Raw genomic sequence first — 18,606 nt, forward strand, 5'->3', positions numbered from 1 at the left:
TTTGCTGATGGCAGCAGCAGAGGCAGAACCTGTAACGTGTAACTCACTGCAGAACCAGCACACACAACCGAGGACAAAATGTGGGTTTTGTGTGCTGAGATGGCCCATGTTACAGGACAGAACCAATTTAGACACACATAGTAAAACCAGACATGGTCCATTTTCCTTTTTTTGCTTAGGAGGGAAGAAGGCAGGACAAACGTATTTTCCATCCTCCTTTGATGTGTCTTCCTCTTCTCCTTTGTAACATGTGGCAGTTCTCATTCCCTTGTGCTTTGCAGAGCATCTTAAGACAAGTGTTCTCAAGTGCAGAGGTACAAACACCTGCAGCTTCGTCACTCTGGCCTGACACAGGGGGAAAACAAATCCCACAACTTCTCTTTGCTCCTGGGGGCAAAAGTTGCAATCAGCTCTGCAGGCAGTACCTGATGCCTGGGTTGCCATGTACTGTTGCCATGGGAAAAGACAACTAAGGAGATGCTGCTTTCCTTGGGGAAAATCAACTTGTGCCTCGAGAAGCGGCTACCAGTCGACTGTGCCATACTGCTTTGTGCCACACCACAGGCTGCTCCTGCACTCTGTGGTGGCCACTGCCCCTGCGGCAGGTGAGGGAGGACACCTGCATTTTCTGAATTACTGCTGAGCTGATGAACCTTCTTAGAGGAAAGGGGCTGGGACTAAGGAAAATATGCCACATATGAATTTTTAGTCGCATTGCCATATTTCAACTCAATAATTAAGCACTTGCACTGGCTGATATTTCTCAATAAGCTTTATTCTAGCTCCTGCCATGAGCCATGTCTCACAGTGGTGTTGCAGTTATCTACTTCCAGAGTCTACTCCCATATAGGTATTGTAAAGTTCACTTTTTTGGAAGATCTAGAAGTTTCATGAAACAATTCTACATCTGACAAGGAACCAAGAAAAGTCAAAGATACTAATCTTCAGTCATTTGTCTAAAGACTATGAAGTTGTGGATACTGCCACAGCATTTCAAGGAATACGCACTCTCTGACACAACTTAAACTGAAGTTGATTGAAAATGTAACTTCATGTGCTGAAAGTCCTGTCAAGTTTATGGGAAATTTGGTCAAAACACAATGTGAAGATCATGCAATAAAATATCATGTTTAGAAGAACAAAATGGGACAGGAATCTCCAAATCAGAAAGTTCTGAGGTCAGAAAGAATTTATAGAAAAAAACATCAGAATGACCATACCCTATTATAGGTAACAGATGCAAATCAAGAGCTGAGAGATGTCTCTCACACATCTAGGCTCGATCACCTCACGATTGTTACACACCTGTAACAGGATGGGCAATTTACAGACATTTTCAAACAGGAGCATTTCTATAGCAGTAGCAAATCTCCAGTATTTCAATGCGAGATGCCAGAGCCATCACCTGCCCAGCAGCAACATCAGTCAGTGGCAATCTAATAAATATCTCGAGATACCAGAGAGTAAATTACTTCAGTCTTACTTTTCATGTCTTCTCAAGTCTGCACTAATTGCGAACAGCAGAATTTCAAGACACTGCTACAAGTTAAGCAATTTATAATCAAATATTAGAAGCACTTAGCTATCTTTCCTTCATGTAAACATGTTTTATTGCTACAATATTTTATAACTCTAAAGATCAACTCGCCTCTACTTCAACATGGAAATTGCAAGTGTCACCAATATGTCTAGTTAATAGAAATCTGAAAGATAAGCAGTTACCTGACTGTGATTTTTAGGAAGTTTCATTTAAGCGCGGGATCCACCGAATACTATCTACAACAGGATTCTCAACCCTGCCGGATTAAAGAATGCTGCATTACTAGCGTGTTTGTAAATGAGATGCCGGGGAGAGGGGACAGTCCACAGCGACGAGCAGTCCTTGACTATGAGGAACGATAATTTCGAGTAACACATACGGGGAGGGGGGAAGGGGCGGCTCTGCAACACCCTGCCGAAGGGATGGGGCAAGGCTGCCCCTTCCACAGCGGCCTCCCTCAGTGGCGTGCTCCCCGAGAGGCAGGCGGCAGCCACCGCTGCGGGTCCCCGGCTCTATCAAGCGCCGCCGCGGCCTAGCGGAGGGCTATTTACTGCCCGCCCGCTGGGTCGATCCCGCCGCCAGCCCGGCCTGAGGTAACTCCCTCCCCTGCCCGGCTTCGACCCCTTCGGGCGGGGGGGCTGGGAGCGGCGCCGGTGCCGAGGCCTGACCGGCGGCCGCCGGGAGCGCGTTCCTGTGAGGGCCGGGCCGGGCCGGCGCCGCGCGCCCCCGGGCCGCCTCCCGCGAGGAGCCGCGCGCCCCTCCCGCCCCCTTCTGAGGGGCCGCCGCGCGGCGGGAGGGGCCTCTCGGGGCGGCCCCGGCTGGCGGCGACCTGCGGAGACGGGCGGGGCGGGCCGGGGAGGGGGCGCTGAGAAACCTCCCGGCGGGTAACGGCTCTTTTCGCCCCGCACGTTGAGGGCCGCCGTGCTCCCAAACCTCCCGCGTGTGCCCGCCCGCGGGTGGGTCCACGGGGGTTTTCTGTGGCCAACGGCGTTGCGGCCAGTCCTGGCTTTGGGTCCGTGTAAAACACCTGCCGGGCCTGCCTGCTGCGGGAGCGGCCGCGGGACGGTTTTAAAAGGCCTTTGGCCTCGCTTGGGCACTTTGTTCTTGTTAATCACTCCAGCTCTTGGTACTTACTCTTGTTCAGCACTGATCGCTGGCTTATTACATCATGAATAAATGGATAAACTCCATCCATCCTGACGATTTAAATCACAGGATTGCATAGCAGCGTTTCTCTGCGTCATGCTGGCACGTAAGCGCAACTCACGCAGGGCCTAGGCAGCAGGAAGATTTTTAATGATGCTTTAATGTGCACCTTCAAAAGTCTCTATGAGCTTGTGTGAAGTAGCAGACTGAAGCAATTAAGTGCATATTGTAGTTACCGGCACCAGGGCTGATCTGGAGTCCTGTGGGTAAGTAACTGCTTTAGATTCCAGTTCTATATTCCTTACCATTAAAACTTGAATTTTAAATTAGAGCGAGAATTTTCTAAACTTCTCACCTTTTTCCCCCACCATCCAACCGGAACATACTTCCAAACTCCCTCCCAAAGGTTTTTACCAGGAATTCCTGTGTAGTTTCAGCAGAAAAGGTTTCTAATGTCCCTGATGGGAGCACTAAGCAAACAAAACCATTCCCACCCCAGATCACCCTTTTCAGTCACAGTGTAATTCACTCACATTCCAGGTTATGCCTTTCCTCTTGGCCACTTCAATCTCTCTTAACTTTTCAACTTTATGAATAATAAATATTCAGGGAGCCTGATGGGCAGTGACTGACTCCAGGCCTAGTGATCCAGTCAGGGGTTACAGCTGCTCTTACAGTTGGATATATTGCAAAGGCTTTTCCACCCTGCTCCCTCCAGAACAGTCAACAAGCGTAATGATTTGGAGTTAGGTACATAGGTACAAAATGATACACATAAATAATAAACAGCCCATTATCTCAAGTATTTTGACTGCAAGGATCAAAACTTTACAATAAATTACATTAGGGGATGTACAGCATGTTCCCTATGCTGCAAAACCAGTAAAATACAGATTTGCAGAACTTTACATTCAGAATACTGAGGGTATACGCACAGGTACAATAGCCACCACAAAACAAAACAAAACAAAAACCCAGAACTTCTTGATGCTGAAATCATAAAACATCAGAAATTATAAGACCTGACTGGCAGGTAACATACAATTTAATATTGGCACGACTTAAGAAAAAATGGGATGCTTGGCAGGGATACCAGGCCCTTGTAAACTGTGTTTTCATGCCACCAACTGATCCCATTGGACACTACTGAATAAAGGAATACACTGCTCCACATGTCACCACCATGCTGCCAGAGAGAGTCAGTTGAAATGAGCAACGTAAGACATTAATTGGGAGCAGAAAGTTTGCCTGGCATTTAAAATAATGTGAGGACTCAAGAGGTTGCTGTTAAGCTTTCCCATTCATAGCCCGGAAGTCTCATCATTCATTAGGGGGAGCAATTTTAAACAAACCCATATGCAGTTGGCAACAGTAGATAGACAGACAATTTCTGAGGTGGGTCTTAGAAATGTTTAGGAATTCATAAACTGAAAAATGCTGAAAAAGCTTACTCTTTGTCACCAAAACTACGTACAATTTCTTCTGATGAGGACTCTTTTTTCTGGTTTAAACAAATGTTTTGCTATTTTTTGTTGCATTCTTCTTGGTTTTCTACTATTCATGTATTTTTTTGTATTGCATCTATTAAAATTTCCTCTCTTTTGTCAGAGCACGTGTTCCAAACTGTAAGATGTTACATTTGCAACATCACGTAAGGCTTTCTGAAGTGCAGTCAGTGCCCGCATACAAAAGGCTGTACCAGAGCTTAAAGTCCTGCCCAAAGGCTGTCGTACAGCAGAATTCATGGCAAGGAGATGGAACGAGCTGCAGTTCCACACCCAAGCACGCAGTCGTTGCTGCTCCCAGCAGCTCACCCAGCATCCTTTACAACCCGTGGACACGAATCTGCCCATCATACAGCCACAGTTCCACGGGCATCCCGGATTCACGGGTGCCTCAGGTTTTGAATGGAGGGATCTTTAAGGAGACACATAAGTCAACTGCAAACGAGTGACAATTACTCTAATAGCTCAGAATGCCTTTTAAAAATCTTAAACATTCAACCACCTTTTAAACACCTCACCTTTTTAACTTAAAAGAACACTGGTGGACACTTTTTTGACACTAATTTAAAAATTCTGAAATAAGAGATATGCATAGAGACACACACACACACGTATGCCTATGTATTTTGCATCTCCATTTTAGGAATTCCCACCTGTCAAGCATCTTCTCTTTCTGCATTTTGAATTAAAGCGGCTTGGGTTTGTGTTTTTTTTTTTTTTTTCCTGGCACTGTTTTTCTTTCTGTGTAACAAGAAAAATGTATTCACTGAGCCCCACCTGTGGCCCTCAGTCCTCTTTCACATGCAAATAAAATTGTATTTGGCAGCTCTGAAACATTGACAGTAGAATTTTATGTTCCGTTCTTCCTATTTCATGGAATTCAGAATGCTCTGGATTACTGTCTGTTACACTATTATATAAAATTTAACCTGAAATCACAATGATAATCAATACTGACAACCTATCCCTGCTGGAAAGTAGCACAACTACTAGCGCTGCTGGAGGGCTGAGTTAGCTGAAGGGGAAGCAGCAGCAGAGAAGGAATTCTATTAACGGAAGGAAGTGTGAAAAGCAGAGAACAAAGCTCAGGAAGGTCTTATAGAAGATTCACGGAGAAAGTATATACAATTATGAAAAATAAAATCATCATACTGCCTCTTTGTTTAACTGTCACTGTTGAATGTACAGCATTAGGACAAACTGGTGCCTGACTTAACTATAGAAAACTGACAGCAGCTGTACTTTAGCAGGGTTTAGACCGTAACTACTTTCTGACTTGCCTATCTGTGTAAAATATCTCTGTACACAACTTAGCTTAATATATTCTTCAACAGATAAAACATATCAAGTCAAGGAACCTGAACATCTTTATTTTAATTTACCACAAACACATTAAAAGTAACCCACTGTTTGTTACTCTTGTCAGTTCTTTATTGGTTTTCATCCTAAAGACTAGCACATTTACAGCGTACATGGATTGGATGAACTAGAATATATAAAACAGTAGCCATATGTTTATGATATATTAATACTGCCCAAAAACAAATAAATAAAAATATTTCAATGCACAAAGCTTGGCAAATACAGTTGTGTTGGGACAAAACAGTGTTGTATTATACAATAATTTTACATGTATAAATGAAACAAAAGGCAACTGTGCTGTAGGTACTTTCACAGAACATACACAGAACATACTTGGCAACAATTTTTTTTTACCTTTGTATGTTTTATAATTTAAAAAAATGTACTCAAAAAAGAACATTAGACAGAACTTCATTTTACAGTAATCCTTAAATTCACCTCTCCTGTGCAACAGAAAAGCTTACTCCACCCTTGTGAAGCGTCCTATGTGGATTTCAAGTTTCACAGTTTTTCTTTTTTGATGAACTCCAAGATCTTACTGTTCATTACGCCCTTTAAACAAGCCCATTGATGTGCATGTACTGACAATGTCATATAGAAAAAGTTAGCTGGACAACAATGTTTTACACGTAAGCATACTGAAATCAGAATATTTTAAACAAAATAATGCAGTACTTGAGACTGGTATTTTACCACTTTAAAAAGGTGAGCAAAAACCATGCACATACAAAATTCAGTAACGTTTTCTGATTACATTGGTATACAAAATAAATAAAGAATCACTAAGCTCTAGAGTAGATCTAATGATTGTTGGCCACAGTCTAAGAGAGTGGCTCTGCTAATTGTTACAATAGACCTCTTTGTTATTTTCTTCTGAAGCTGAACATTGGAAGATTTTTAGTGTAACAATACAGGACTTAAAATATAATTAACTATGTTTGAAATATACAAAATAAAATTATCAACTCATAAAAACTAAGGGATATAAAGAGTATAGTTTATACAAAAATAAATGTAGCATTTAATAACAGGCCAGGGACTGAAGGTTGAGCAGAACTAAAGGAGTAACATGTCTAAAGAGATCCCATTGAAAAGTTTTTCACCATGTTATCTGTTTACATATTAGCAAAAAATAAAATAAAATCGAGACATTTATTAACTGGCAAACAGGATTTGTAAAACCTCCAAGGGACTGTTCTACTGTAGTTGATTTGTTCAGACCTGGTATAGGTTCTACAATACATTGGTTTTGCACAGAATTCAGTGTTTTGTTATCCTAGAGAGTCTGAAAAAATGGTAACAACCTAGTTCAGCAGAACTCTCTGACCTGGTTTTGTGACATGCTGCTCAGTGTTAAACTGCGAAAAGCAAAATGCAAAAACTGATAGACCTGGAACCCCCAAACCTACATGGGAGCAGAATGATCATGACTGATTGATAAGAGCAGTGACAGCACAGACAAACATCAGTGAGAGGGAGAAAGAAATCAGAAAACAGCCATATACTTACCTGGCTGTTGTTATTCTCACAAGAATAAATAAGCAGATTTTTCTGTTCTACAGCTTACATCCTTAAAAACCAAGAAGGAAAGGGCACAGTGTGCTGAACGAAGCTAGCTAGAGATGACTTAATCCTGTTAAAATTTGAAAATTAATGTTTAGCTGTTTTTTAAAAAGGTGTCTTAGCTTCAAAGGCATTCTTTGGGAGGTTATTTCCAAGGAGATCTGTTGAACATTTTTTATCAAATGCTATCAAACTGATCACCTTAGTCATAAGCTAGAACACATCTGTGGTTCTTGCGCATTAGCGGTAGCACATGAGCAGTTCCTTTCTATCAACATGGGGCGTCACTACCTTCCTCAGAAATACTCTGAAAACAGTCATATTTCCGCCCCCCCCCCCCCCCCCCCCCGCTGCCCCAGGATTCTGAACATCTGCCCAGGTAAAACACAAAGGTAAACAGAAAGCAATTTGGGTGGTGGAGTAACGGGGATGCATTGGGCACTTCGAGCATTTTTGTATTAACGTACATAATTGATTTGGAGGGGAAAAAAAATAAATCAAAAACCTGTAACACCACCCCCCCACCCCCCCCCCCCGAGATACTAATGTTTCCAATCCTGAAGTGATATAAAAAGCCATGGGTAAAAATATGTTAATTAATACACAACACCATGGAACATACTGAACCGTCACCTGCAACGTTAGCAACTCGCTTGTTACACTTGCCTTACAGCAGGGAAAGGGCAGGGGGAACTGCTGCTGGCAGTAATGGGTAAGCATCATTACGTTTCTGAAACTTTTTAAAATCAGTTAAGATGTGTGCCCAAGTCCTTACCTGCCAAAGATGACAGGAATTTGTTTTATTTGGACAGAACTAGAAACTAGACCTCATATTCCTGGCCTTTTATGTACTGTTGATTTCATACATGAAGATGGCATCCTATATACAGTAAAACAATTCATACTCCTGGCTTTTAATGTGCTGACTTTTTTTTTTAAAGTTAAACTTCTGCGTCTTGATTGTAACAATGCATTCTACAGTTATTAGACTGTCTAGGATCCAATCCCTTTTTATTTACAACTTCAGAGTTTTACTCTCAGTTTTAAAAAGTTTATGAAAAGCTCAATCTCAGGTCAACTCAGTATAAAAAGATGTTATGCGAAACAGCTGCCTAAATGCCGTTCCTAGAGTCCTTGCCCATCCAGGAGGTACCTAGCTATTTGCATATAGGTAATTATTAAGTAGCACAACATCTGTTCATCTTACATACACTGAAGGCTATTTAAACGGGCAGAGAGTCATCACACTATTCTCAAGCTAAGGTGTCAGAATAAATGTTACTATAGATTCCAATTCTGTAAGTAACATGCTCTGTATAACCTAGTGAAACGTACAAAAAGGTTATTTATCTCTTCTGGATGACAAAATCATGTATTAATCTAGAGTGTATCCACATGTTTTAATGGAACAGCGATTAAAGGACATAGTATGCTTATGTTTCAACTTTTCCATAAGTTCCTTCTGGAGGCCTGTAATACTTTGGGAAAGCCTTCAGTTGCAGGGAATTAAATGCATACTTGCGACATCCAACATTCTTCATTGTATTTTCTCGCCGACAACCCTCACTGGGGAAAAAAAACAAGCACAAAAAATGACAGCAGTAAAAAGGAAAAAAAAAAAAAAAGACTTAAACTAAGATGAAATGAACTGGTTATTTTATAGCATTAACAAAAAGTTGGTTATATTTAATGAGCGTTTAATTAATTTGCCACTGCAAATATTAAAAATGATGACTCATCATACAATGCTAGTAAGAAGCACACAGAATGGACACATGCTATGTCTGATTGCTAGTTTTGCATTTCTAGAAAGCAGCAGTGCATCTACTGAAAAAGTTCTTTCACGATGGTTTCATGTATTTCAGGGCACACTGTTGTGGAGTTCACATGCCGCTTCATTGCACAAAGGATCCCAAGAGATTGCTTACAAGCAGTTCTGATAATTTATTAATATATTAAGCTGAAAAAGAAAAACTGCTCTCCATAAGAGCTTTAAAGTGATTTTATTGTTCCCTGCATGTCAGTAGTATCAGTACTTAAAGATTAGAGCTAATACAAAAGTAATGACTTTCCAGTTATCTCTGCATGCATAAATGGACTTGAAAACCAACACAGTCTAAAAAAAACCTTGATCATGAAATAGCAGCTTTGTGTGGGTGCAAAAAAGATTGGCTGCGTTGACAGTCATCACCCCAATGAAACAAAGCTGTGCAGAATTTAATTTTTACCCAATGCAACTGCCCCACATTACAAAGAGGTTCTCTGCTACAATAAAAAACTACTCCAGTTATAAGGCTTCTTTACACTTGCAAATCTATTTCAGAGTTCCTTTGATTATATCCAAAAACAGACATACAAAGAGGAAGCACTATCTTTTAAATACATATTATAAATCAATTTAGGCTTGCAGGAGAATGTCTTTCCCTGATAGAGAACTGAAAGCTAAACAGTAAATACTAGAACTTCATGGCAAAGTGTACAGTACAGCATCTTATGGTGGAAATGTCACATTACTCCTCTCTTGGAGATGGCTGCAGCATCTACCAGGTAAACTGTGGTCATCTGATTCAAAAGGAGGGTTTGGATTCTGCCTCAGTTTGAAAGCTCTCTCGCTCTTACTGACCTCACCGTTCTTCTAATTTTGGTAAATTAAACTGATATAATTGTGTTCTGTATGTACCACCGAGCTTGACTTCATAAAACACTATCAAATTTTTGCTTTAAGAAACAGTTTTAAGTAAGTCTGAAATTTGTCTCCAAAGCAGATTCTGTGCCTGCCTTTTATAGAATGGATCATACGTGACAACACTTTTTTTATGGCACCCGTTTGTGTTTTACAGAACCCTCCCCCAAAAGGCTGTAGCGGTCAAATAGATTCATCAAAAATTTGCACAAATTATAGTTCAGAGTACAAATAAAACCAGTAAGTTTAACTAGAAAATACGGGTGTCCCTCTATGGCACAGGTGGGCCACAGAGATGGTGACAAAGATATATTTCACACACCATTTCACGTGCCAAGTTTCTTCTGCTGGAGGCACAAAGCAGCAGGCACTACAGCATTTTATATCTGAATGCCTGAATGAAAGCATAGACCAAGCTAAAAATAGAAAAAAAAATGAAAACTTGTCCTCACGAAAGTTTAAGAAAAAAAGAAAAAAACCTACATTGTTTTCAAAAAGCGTAGGCTTTCACTCTAGATGAATTTAAGGGTGGTCTTACTGCAACCCTAAGCATAGTCATAAGCAAAGCCTTCATACTTTATTTAAAGAGATTAATAATCTCAGGGAGTTCAGTGCAGATACGCCTACTAAAGTTACTTTCAGATCTTGTTAGACTGAACCCAGGACAGATCACATTGCAAGAGCAAGGCCATAGTCCAACTTGACATTTGTTCACTTTGTAAAAAGGAAGATTTTGGTACCCACAGCAAATAAACCAGTGTTCATCAGACAGAAGAGATGATTTGTACAGAGACACAGTGGTAAGACTATTGACACAGGACGTGGATATGTCCAATACCACCATACCGTGATTTTAAATCTCATCAGCAGTAAGGATTTACCTAAATTCATTGCAACTAAAAATAAACAGGAAACAATCTTAAATATATATAAATATATATATATGTCTTTCTTGTTGTTTTTCTTTTAAAAACAAAATTAGAAGAATAGTGAGGAAAAATACCAGGAGATAGTGTACTGTACAGTCTGATTTCATGAAGACACAAATATAACCACATACTTTTTTTTATTTAGAATTTTCACCAAATTTAGGATTTTATTCTAATTTTTATGCTAACTGTGCTTTTTTCTTTTTTAAAGCTTATCTTTCTCAGAAGCTTTCAAATTCCATCAAAAATAATAATACAATCTATAGCTAACTATGTTTCTGAGCAAGTTAATAATAGTAGAAAATAGAAATCACAGTACTAGAACTGAGTTCTCCTCAGAAGCCCAATTTTCTGTCATCTCAGGCACCAAGCGAAGTAAATCCCACAAATTTAGCAAACTACATTAAATGAGGTTAGGTTTTTTTATCAGCTATTGCTATTGACAAGCTCTGTCAGACCACTGCATCAACAAAATCATTCAGTTTAAATAGGCTTCTCCTAGTCTGATGTTACATATAAATGATCAAATTTCATCTGCAGTTATTCTGCTTGACTAAACTAGGTAAGCCGCTTTAGTCTCACCACTTAAATCAACTTTAACTTACCATCATTCATTTATCTCTAAGTCACTATCAACATCATAATTTATTAAAGCTGTCCAACGCTTAAAAATGGAAATAACAGTAATATTTAGTCTAGTGTAACTAAAACAAAGCCCAACAGAAAACCTCAAACCCACATACTAAAGGAGCTAACTGATACCTCCCTGTTCTTGCCTGAAATATTAAAGACCAGTATCTTTAACCTTCAGGATGATAAGGACCCTGTTTCAGAGTAAGTTCTATGACAAAGCACCTGAAACAGCTAATGGATCATTAGCAGGCTAATGCCAATTATATCCTCTTCCTAACCACAAGCCATTCTCGTTATGTCTTTAATACATTACAAAATGCAGATCTACAAATAGAATGAAATAATTCTGCATGCACACTGCAAGTTGTTTTCTGAGTGGGTACACTAGTCTATTAGAACATACTTAACCATGAGAAAGGAACAAGGCTATGGTTCTACAAACTGTTCAGTAATGTAATTTGGATATTATACTTTGAAATGAACATAGAAATTTCTTTAAATAAATTTCTTACAATTTCTTATAAACCCCACCCGTGGTTTTATTTTTCTCTTCATACCTCGTAAAAATGAAAGGCAAGATTAGCATATGCTTTAAATATACAAAAAGATACAAATTCTTTTCAGACAGAGTTCCTTTCTCTGGAATACATGAAACAAGTAACACAAAACTATATTTGGTAAGAGATCTTCAGGCTGGCTAAAGTAACGAGGTAACAGGCCAATCAGACTATGTTACAAGCACTGAAAGCAGAACAATAATTTAAAGTTTCAATACAATTCTTTTTGATAAAATAATTTGATGTATATTTACAGTTTAGTACAATAGAAACGTAAAATTGTAAGGCATAATAATAATTCTTGGCAGACAATGCTATGACACATTCCTTTGTCCAGCAGATACCAAGTGGCAATACACATTCAAGCACTTTTTTGTTGTTTTGACTTTTTTTTTAACCTTATCTTCACTTGCAACGTAATCTGGCCACCAGGTATGCTATGCTCAGAAACAGCCACACAATCAGTAAATTGGGGCTGAGAGCTAGTAAAGGAATAGAGTAGAGGAGGCTGGGATCTAGTCTGAAATCTCGGATGGGCACCAAGCCACTCAAGTTCTTCTGGGTGACTACCTCCCGTGTTCCAATGCTGTGAAAAGGAAGAAGGTTGGGAGGAGGGAAAATAAAACAGAAAGACGGACATGCAAATGAATGTATAAAAAGAGATGGCAACACAAGGTGGTCAAGAAAATGAAAAAACATGGAATAAAGCACAACAAAACCAGAAGATGAAGTAAAGAAAGAGTGGAAAAACATCTCAAAAATATGTATCAGCACAGTTACAGAAATAAGGAGAGGGAAAGAGAATAAAAGAGAAAAATAAGAAAGAAGTACTGTAGTCTACTGAAAATAAATACATGTAGGTTGAACATAAATGGTTTTCCATGTTCATTCTTTCAGATTACTAAGCAATAATATCTCATGCTTCTATATGCCATGCTTCCGCATGCTGCAGAGAAGTGGATCTCTGAAAAGCAAGCTGAACATGAATAACCATTGTAGTATTTGACCCTTTCAAACATCTTTCCGTGTAGGCTGCAGTGAAATAATTTAACCTCTTAACTACCTATTCATATGTAAGCAAAAAACCCTAAACCACCCACATATTTTTCTGCTTCCACATGAATTCAAGTGTGTATCAATATGCTTTCAAAAATGCATGCTTCTGAAGTGTCTCAACACACGCACATGAAGGCAAGACATGCTGCACAGCCCATCTCATTATGCCCCGCTTCCAACGTGACTTTGAGCACCAAAAGCCTACAGTGGAGAATGCCTCTGCAGGTAACCCAAGCCTCTGTAGTGTGGCGTTTCATTCTGGATCACTTTTATACCCTGTGCAGTTCAACTCTATTTTTAGTTTACAAAGCACCAACTAAATGCAACCCATGAGCCTGATCCTGTTAGAACATGTGCACTCACTCCATCCATAAAAGGTGATACGTAACCCTGCTGGTTGCATAGCAAGGTTAGGTAACCAACAAACAATGTCTTAGAAGACATCAGAGATACCCTGGAGGTGGTGGAGGAGAAAAAAAGCCTTCAGATGCTGGTGGCACTTCAAGTCAAATGGAATTAAGTGGGCAGGGAACTAAACCAACTGTATTTCTGACCGGGATTAACACATCCAAATTGGTGACCAAAATTCACTCCTGGTTGGTGCCTACATTGGATAAGGGCAGATTGAAGCTGTGATGCCTACAAATCCCAATGATCTCTGTAGTGTCAGGAAGGTGTATGTGTGTGGCAAGGAGAATCGGTTAAGTACAAAGCTAATGTTGACTGGAGAGTGGTGGATAAAGGCTCAACAGAAGAGTCTGGAGGAAGAAAAGTGTTTTAAAATATTGGTAAGTATAACAGTGGGAGAGGGAAAGGAGGAGGCAAGGCTCAAAATTACAAGATGACATTATGACCATCACATGCCACATCTCTACCATTAAAAATTAGTACCAAGCTACTCAATTTTACACAAAGACATATGCACATACACATGCAGTGGGAATGGAAGCAAGAGCTGGAAAGTGCTCTCCTTGTCACTGTTGGCCCATGTAGATGATTCCACCCAAGAGGTGAAAAGTCACCTTTCGGAAATACCAAATATACCAAATTGCACACTGTCTTAAATCAAAACATTCATCAGCAGACTATGTCTAGGAGAGGACCAGCGTAAAGAGAAAAAGCAAATTCCCTGGTAATCCATCCTGTGTATGGGAATCCTCTCTGCGACGAGAGGCCGGGGCTGCCCCATGCTGGCCAGAGCCGTTCCCAGACAGCTCAAAGGGACCCACACAGGCACAGCTGAGCCCCTCAGCCACACTGGTGGTGCCTCATGGAAAGTGTGCTTAAGAAAAGGCAAAACACTCCACGGCAGTGAGAGTGATGGGAAAAGATGTGAGAAACAGCCCTGTGAGCACCAAAGTTCAGGAAGGACGGGAGAAGTTGCCCCAGGTGCTGAAGGAGGGATTCCCCTGCAGCTGTGCAGATGAGCACAGTGGAGCAGATATCCACACTACAGACTGTCAGGGACCCCATCGGGGAGCAGGTGAGTATTTTCTGAAGGAAACTGGAGCCCGTCAAGAGTCCACGCAGGAGCAGGTTTATTGTGAAGGACTGCAGCCTGTGGGAAGGACCCACACTAGAGTTGGGGAAGAGTGCAAGGAAGAAGGAGCAGCAGAGAGGAGCTGTTACGGACTGACTGAAAACCCCCATTCCACATCTCCTGTGCACTGCTTAGTATGGGGAGAAGGTAGAGGACTTGGGAACAAAAGAGTGAAGTACTTGGGCCTGGCATAAAAGGGGTTTTGGAGGGAACGTGTTTTAATTTTTGTCTTTGTTTCTTACCATCCAAATCTATTGTTAATAAGTTAATTTTCTCTAAGTTCAATCTGTTTTGCCTGTAAAAGTAACTGGAAAGGGATCTCCCTGTATTTATCTCAACCCACAAGGTCTTCCATCATATCTTCTCTCCTTGTCCTGATAAGGAGGAGTGAGAGAGCAGCTGGGTGGGCATCTGGCAGACGGCCAAGGTCAATCCACCACAATTTTATTCTTAAAGGAGTCAACCATTGAAGAAATCCAACTAGGCTTTTTAGCACGGCTGTTTTATTGCAGTGAGTGGTCACACTCAAACATGACAGTCAGGGCACCATGGCAGCTAGGCAAGATTACTTCCCTCACCCCATTTCCAGCTGTTTTTCAAGAGCCCCTATCAGAGACAGCTCTTCTCTTGATGACTGAACTGCTTGTGTCACAACGTCCTGACTGGAAGGGCTGGGCTACCTTAAACGTATAAATTATTTTGACTGAAACTGTATTAGAGCATATTCACACAAACAGCTCCACTGGAGTATCTGACAGGACAATAATCTGGTTGGGGGAGGGAGGGCAGGGAGTCACAGGTCTAGTGGGGAGTGTTGGCACTGCTGCAGATGGAAGAGGCTACGTGATCCACTTGGACTTTGACTCCTGAGATGCCTTTAGTGGCCAGATAGTCAGTTCCTCTGTAGCCTGGACTTCCAGACATATCATCATGATTTTATTATTTGTAGTCTCTTATATATTTGATTTGGGACTGGAAAAGCTGCCACTTATTTACAGAAAGGTGAGTTTATTCTAATAGGATATTTGTTTCTAAGGTGAAAGTCACAAACTTGTATCTGTGAATTTCTACAAGAATCTACAATGAGCACTCAATGTTCTCTCCCTTGATGTCCATGCTCATTGAACATAATTATCATGGATACATAATCAACACAAGACTTGGAAGTCCCTGAGGATGAGTAAGTGGGAACTAACACCTTGAAGATCAACATCACATGGAAGAAGAGGGTGCTTTCTTAATTTTTCAAGAACAGTGTAAACAAGGACGCTTTTCTTCTCTGGAAAGTTACCAGTAGAGAAGAGATGAAATACTTTCTATTGAGTTCCACAACCTAATAGTACTTCTTCTCTGCCCTTTCAACTGCCCCAGAAACTTCAGAAGTCTTCAGAACTGAACTAAACCTTCCCTTTTCCAGTACAGTTACACAAATAAAAGATCCAAGATAAAAGAAAAAGCAAGTTTTCTGAATGTCCTGGAAGTAATTTACTACCCTTTCACTTCCTGTTACCTAGGTCAGGTCATCTTATCCAGGCTGAAATGGGTTGGGGTGGAGTTGGACTCCTACATATTTGTTTCATAATCCTATCTTTCTTGTTAAGCTTTGTTAATTCTGTGCTAATGTTCCTGAGCAGAATTGGCAAATAATTTTAAAACCACAACCACCTACCCCAAAAAACAATGAGATGTGGGGAAGAAAGAGTGATAGGCTTGAAGAATGATCTAATCAGTATTCCTTTAGGACTAGTCAGTATTTGTTCTGCATAATCTTTGTTAGTCAAAGATTTAACAGAAGAGAAAGTCACATCTTTCACCTGTCAGAACAAGTCCCTGATGTTGCTAAACAAACAAGCCAAAGGTTTTGATTAAATTGGCCCTCTTTCAATATCCTTGGGTAGGTCAACATAAAGCAACGCATTTCTTGGGTCAGTATTTTTATCTGATGCTGTGTTATATGAAGGTCCAAAACAATGCTGCTGTTGTTAAGCTCTGTTTCTACCTTGTCCATGACTGCATTAAAAAAACCCCACATTAACTCAGTAATTAATTTAAAGAAAGTAACAAGATTTAGTATTACACTAGTTCAGTTTTTATTCTTACTAAATAACTGTGCAAAACCTTCTTCTTTCAGATGTCTAAGCTGACAAGTTGCATAATTTAAATCAAGATATCTGAGAGCTACTTAGCTCCATTTTAAGTTAATAACTTCTCCCTCACAAAGTTGTTTTTCTAATATCAAGGTTTAATTAGTCTCTGAATGCAGTTTTTGTGTTCTGTACTAACTCTGTAACAATGCAACAAAAACAGTAGCGAAAAAAGTAAAAATAAAAAGTCCAGTGACATCCAATTAGATGTAGATAAAAACCAAATTATTAGTGTAAGAGGTTGCAAGTGTTATTATATAAGACATTTTCCTTCTAGGTAACTGAAGAGTAAGAAAGGGTCAAACAGTAAAAACATACAGAAAGGATAAGAGAATTGAACACTCTAGAGAATTTGGTGAGAAGACACACAGTACAGTACATTCAGTAAGAGTGAATGTTGAAAAACAGGACTGAACAGCATTGTTGAACTACATCAATAAAGACTAAAGCTAGATTTCTTATCCTTTCTTTTGGTATGTGAGTTACGGAGTTTTCCAGCAGTGCTTGAAACAAGGCATTGAACAACAGTAAACAGATTTTCTTTTTTTTTTTTTTTAGTACAGTATTTAGTTCTGCAAACATCTCTGCTGCTTCAGAATACAGAACATCATTATATTGATACAACAGCACACTGACATGTTGTGATGAAATTTGGTTGCTGTATTGTGAAACACTCATACCGACATTTCGCCCAGTGAGCAGTTTCACTGCTAAAGAATACAATGGCAAACCAGTGCAAACTGCAGGTGTCTGTATTTCCAAGAATAAAACACAGGTCATCCCTGAGAAATCTGCCTGATCTAGAACTAAGAAACCCAGTGCTATAACAGTTCAGGTAACCTCATCATTAAACCGCTTTCAAAGAAGCACCAGTTTCCTGTCCTGTAAGCTCAGCATTAACTGAAACCACATTTTCACATGCTTCTCTGGAAACTCCTGATTCACTACCGAAAAATAAAGCCCATCTGATGCAAAACTGGTGACAACCAGCTTTAGCATATGCAACTCACTAATACATGCAAGGGAGGGATGAATTCTAGCAGTTTTGCAGTATTCTGACTTTATTTTACTTTTTTATTCCTTTTGATAGAAACAGAGACCACTGCTCCTCTGCAGTTTGCATGGTTCCTCATTTAGGAGTAAGTGACGCAGTCGAAACTCTTACCTCCTCATACACTCCAGAGCCTGGGTGAAGACCTGTGGAGCCATTCCATGTTCGTGTTGTAGGATCAAACACTGCTCTAGGGTGACCGACATGGCAGTCCTATCCTTGGCACTTTTACAGCTTGTAAATCGAACACCATTTAGTCTGCGGCATATCTAGAAATGGGATATACAATTCATCATTCCTTCCTCACGCATAACCTTCTGTCAGAGAACACACCTTTATTTCTTCTGAGACACAAATCTTGTGTAGGACTTTGATGTCAGAAGTCGTCATCTTTGACAGAGCAGAACTTCACTGCCTGAGTTGCAGGGAGAATACTAATGTGGAAAATACATTTTTTCTCCCCATGTCTCATTCTAGAGGAGGTTTAATCTGGCAGCATTTCCAAGCTACATGCAAGCAAATGAAGAAATTCGGACATATCGGTAATAAAAAAGTGGAAAATACATATGCATACACAAAATCAGCTGAACTATGCAGAGATGCTTAGATTAATAATTACCTCAGCAGCTTGCCAAAGGATATCAACATTCTTATTTTTCCTTGCATGCACATTTTGTCCCAGAAATCTTAACAGTTCAGGCAGGCACGTCTGACTACGAGATCGAGGTAGACCTATAAAACAAACAAAACCAACTCCACTTACTTATCTGTATTCAACACTTTTATAAAGGTAAGTTACACGGAAAGTGTTCCTATATGCCTGTTGCAAACACTTATTGTGTTTTCTTGAAACTATCAAAGCTTACAACATTTAATCCAGTTCTTAATTACTTCACA

At 40.1% G+C, this 18,606-nt stretch overlaps 1 protein-coding gene across 10 annotated transcripts in view; it reads right to left on the bottom strand.

Annotated features, from left to right (window-relative positions):
• Positions 1 to 7,646: 7,646 nt before the first annotated feature.
• INPP4A (inositol polyphosphate-4-phosphatase type I A) overlaps positions 7,647 to 18,606 on the bottom strand; it is a 95,092-nt gene continuing 84,132 nt past the window's right edge. For all 10 annotated transcript variants that reach the window (XM_074908484.1, XM_074908470.1, XM_074908461.1 and 7 more), the window contains 3 exons: positions 18,329 to 18,441; positions 17,824 to 17,978; positions 7,647 to 8,682 (listed from right to left, as the gene is read on the bottom strand). In XM_074908484.1, the coding sequence (XP_074764585.1) occupies positions 8,550 to 8,682; positions 17,824 to 17,978; positions 18,329 to 18,441 (401 nt within the window). In that variant the 3' untranslated portion in view covers positions 7,647 to 8,549. The remainder of the gene's footprint in view (positions 8,683 to 17,823; positions 17,979 to 18,328; positions 18,442 to 18,606) is intronic.

This window comes from Athene noctua, chromosome 1 (genome assembly GCF_965140245.1).
Source record: "Athene noctua chromosome 1, bAthNoc1.hap1.1, whole genome shotgun sequence".
NCBI classification, from domain to species: domain Eukaryota; kingdom Metazoa; phylum Chordata; class Aves; order Strigiformes; family Strigidae; genus Athene; species Athene noctua.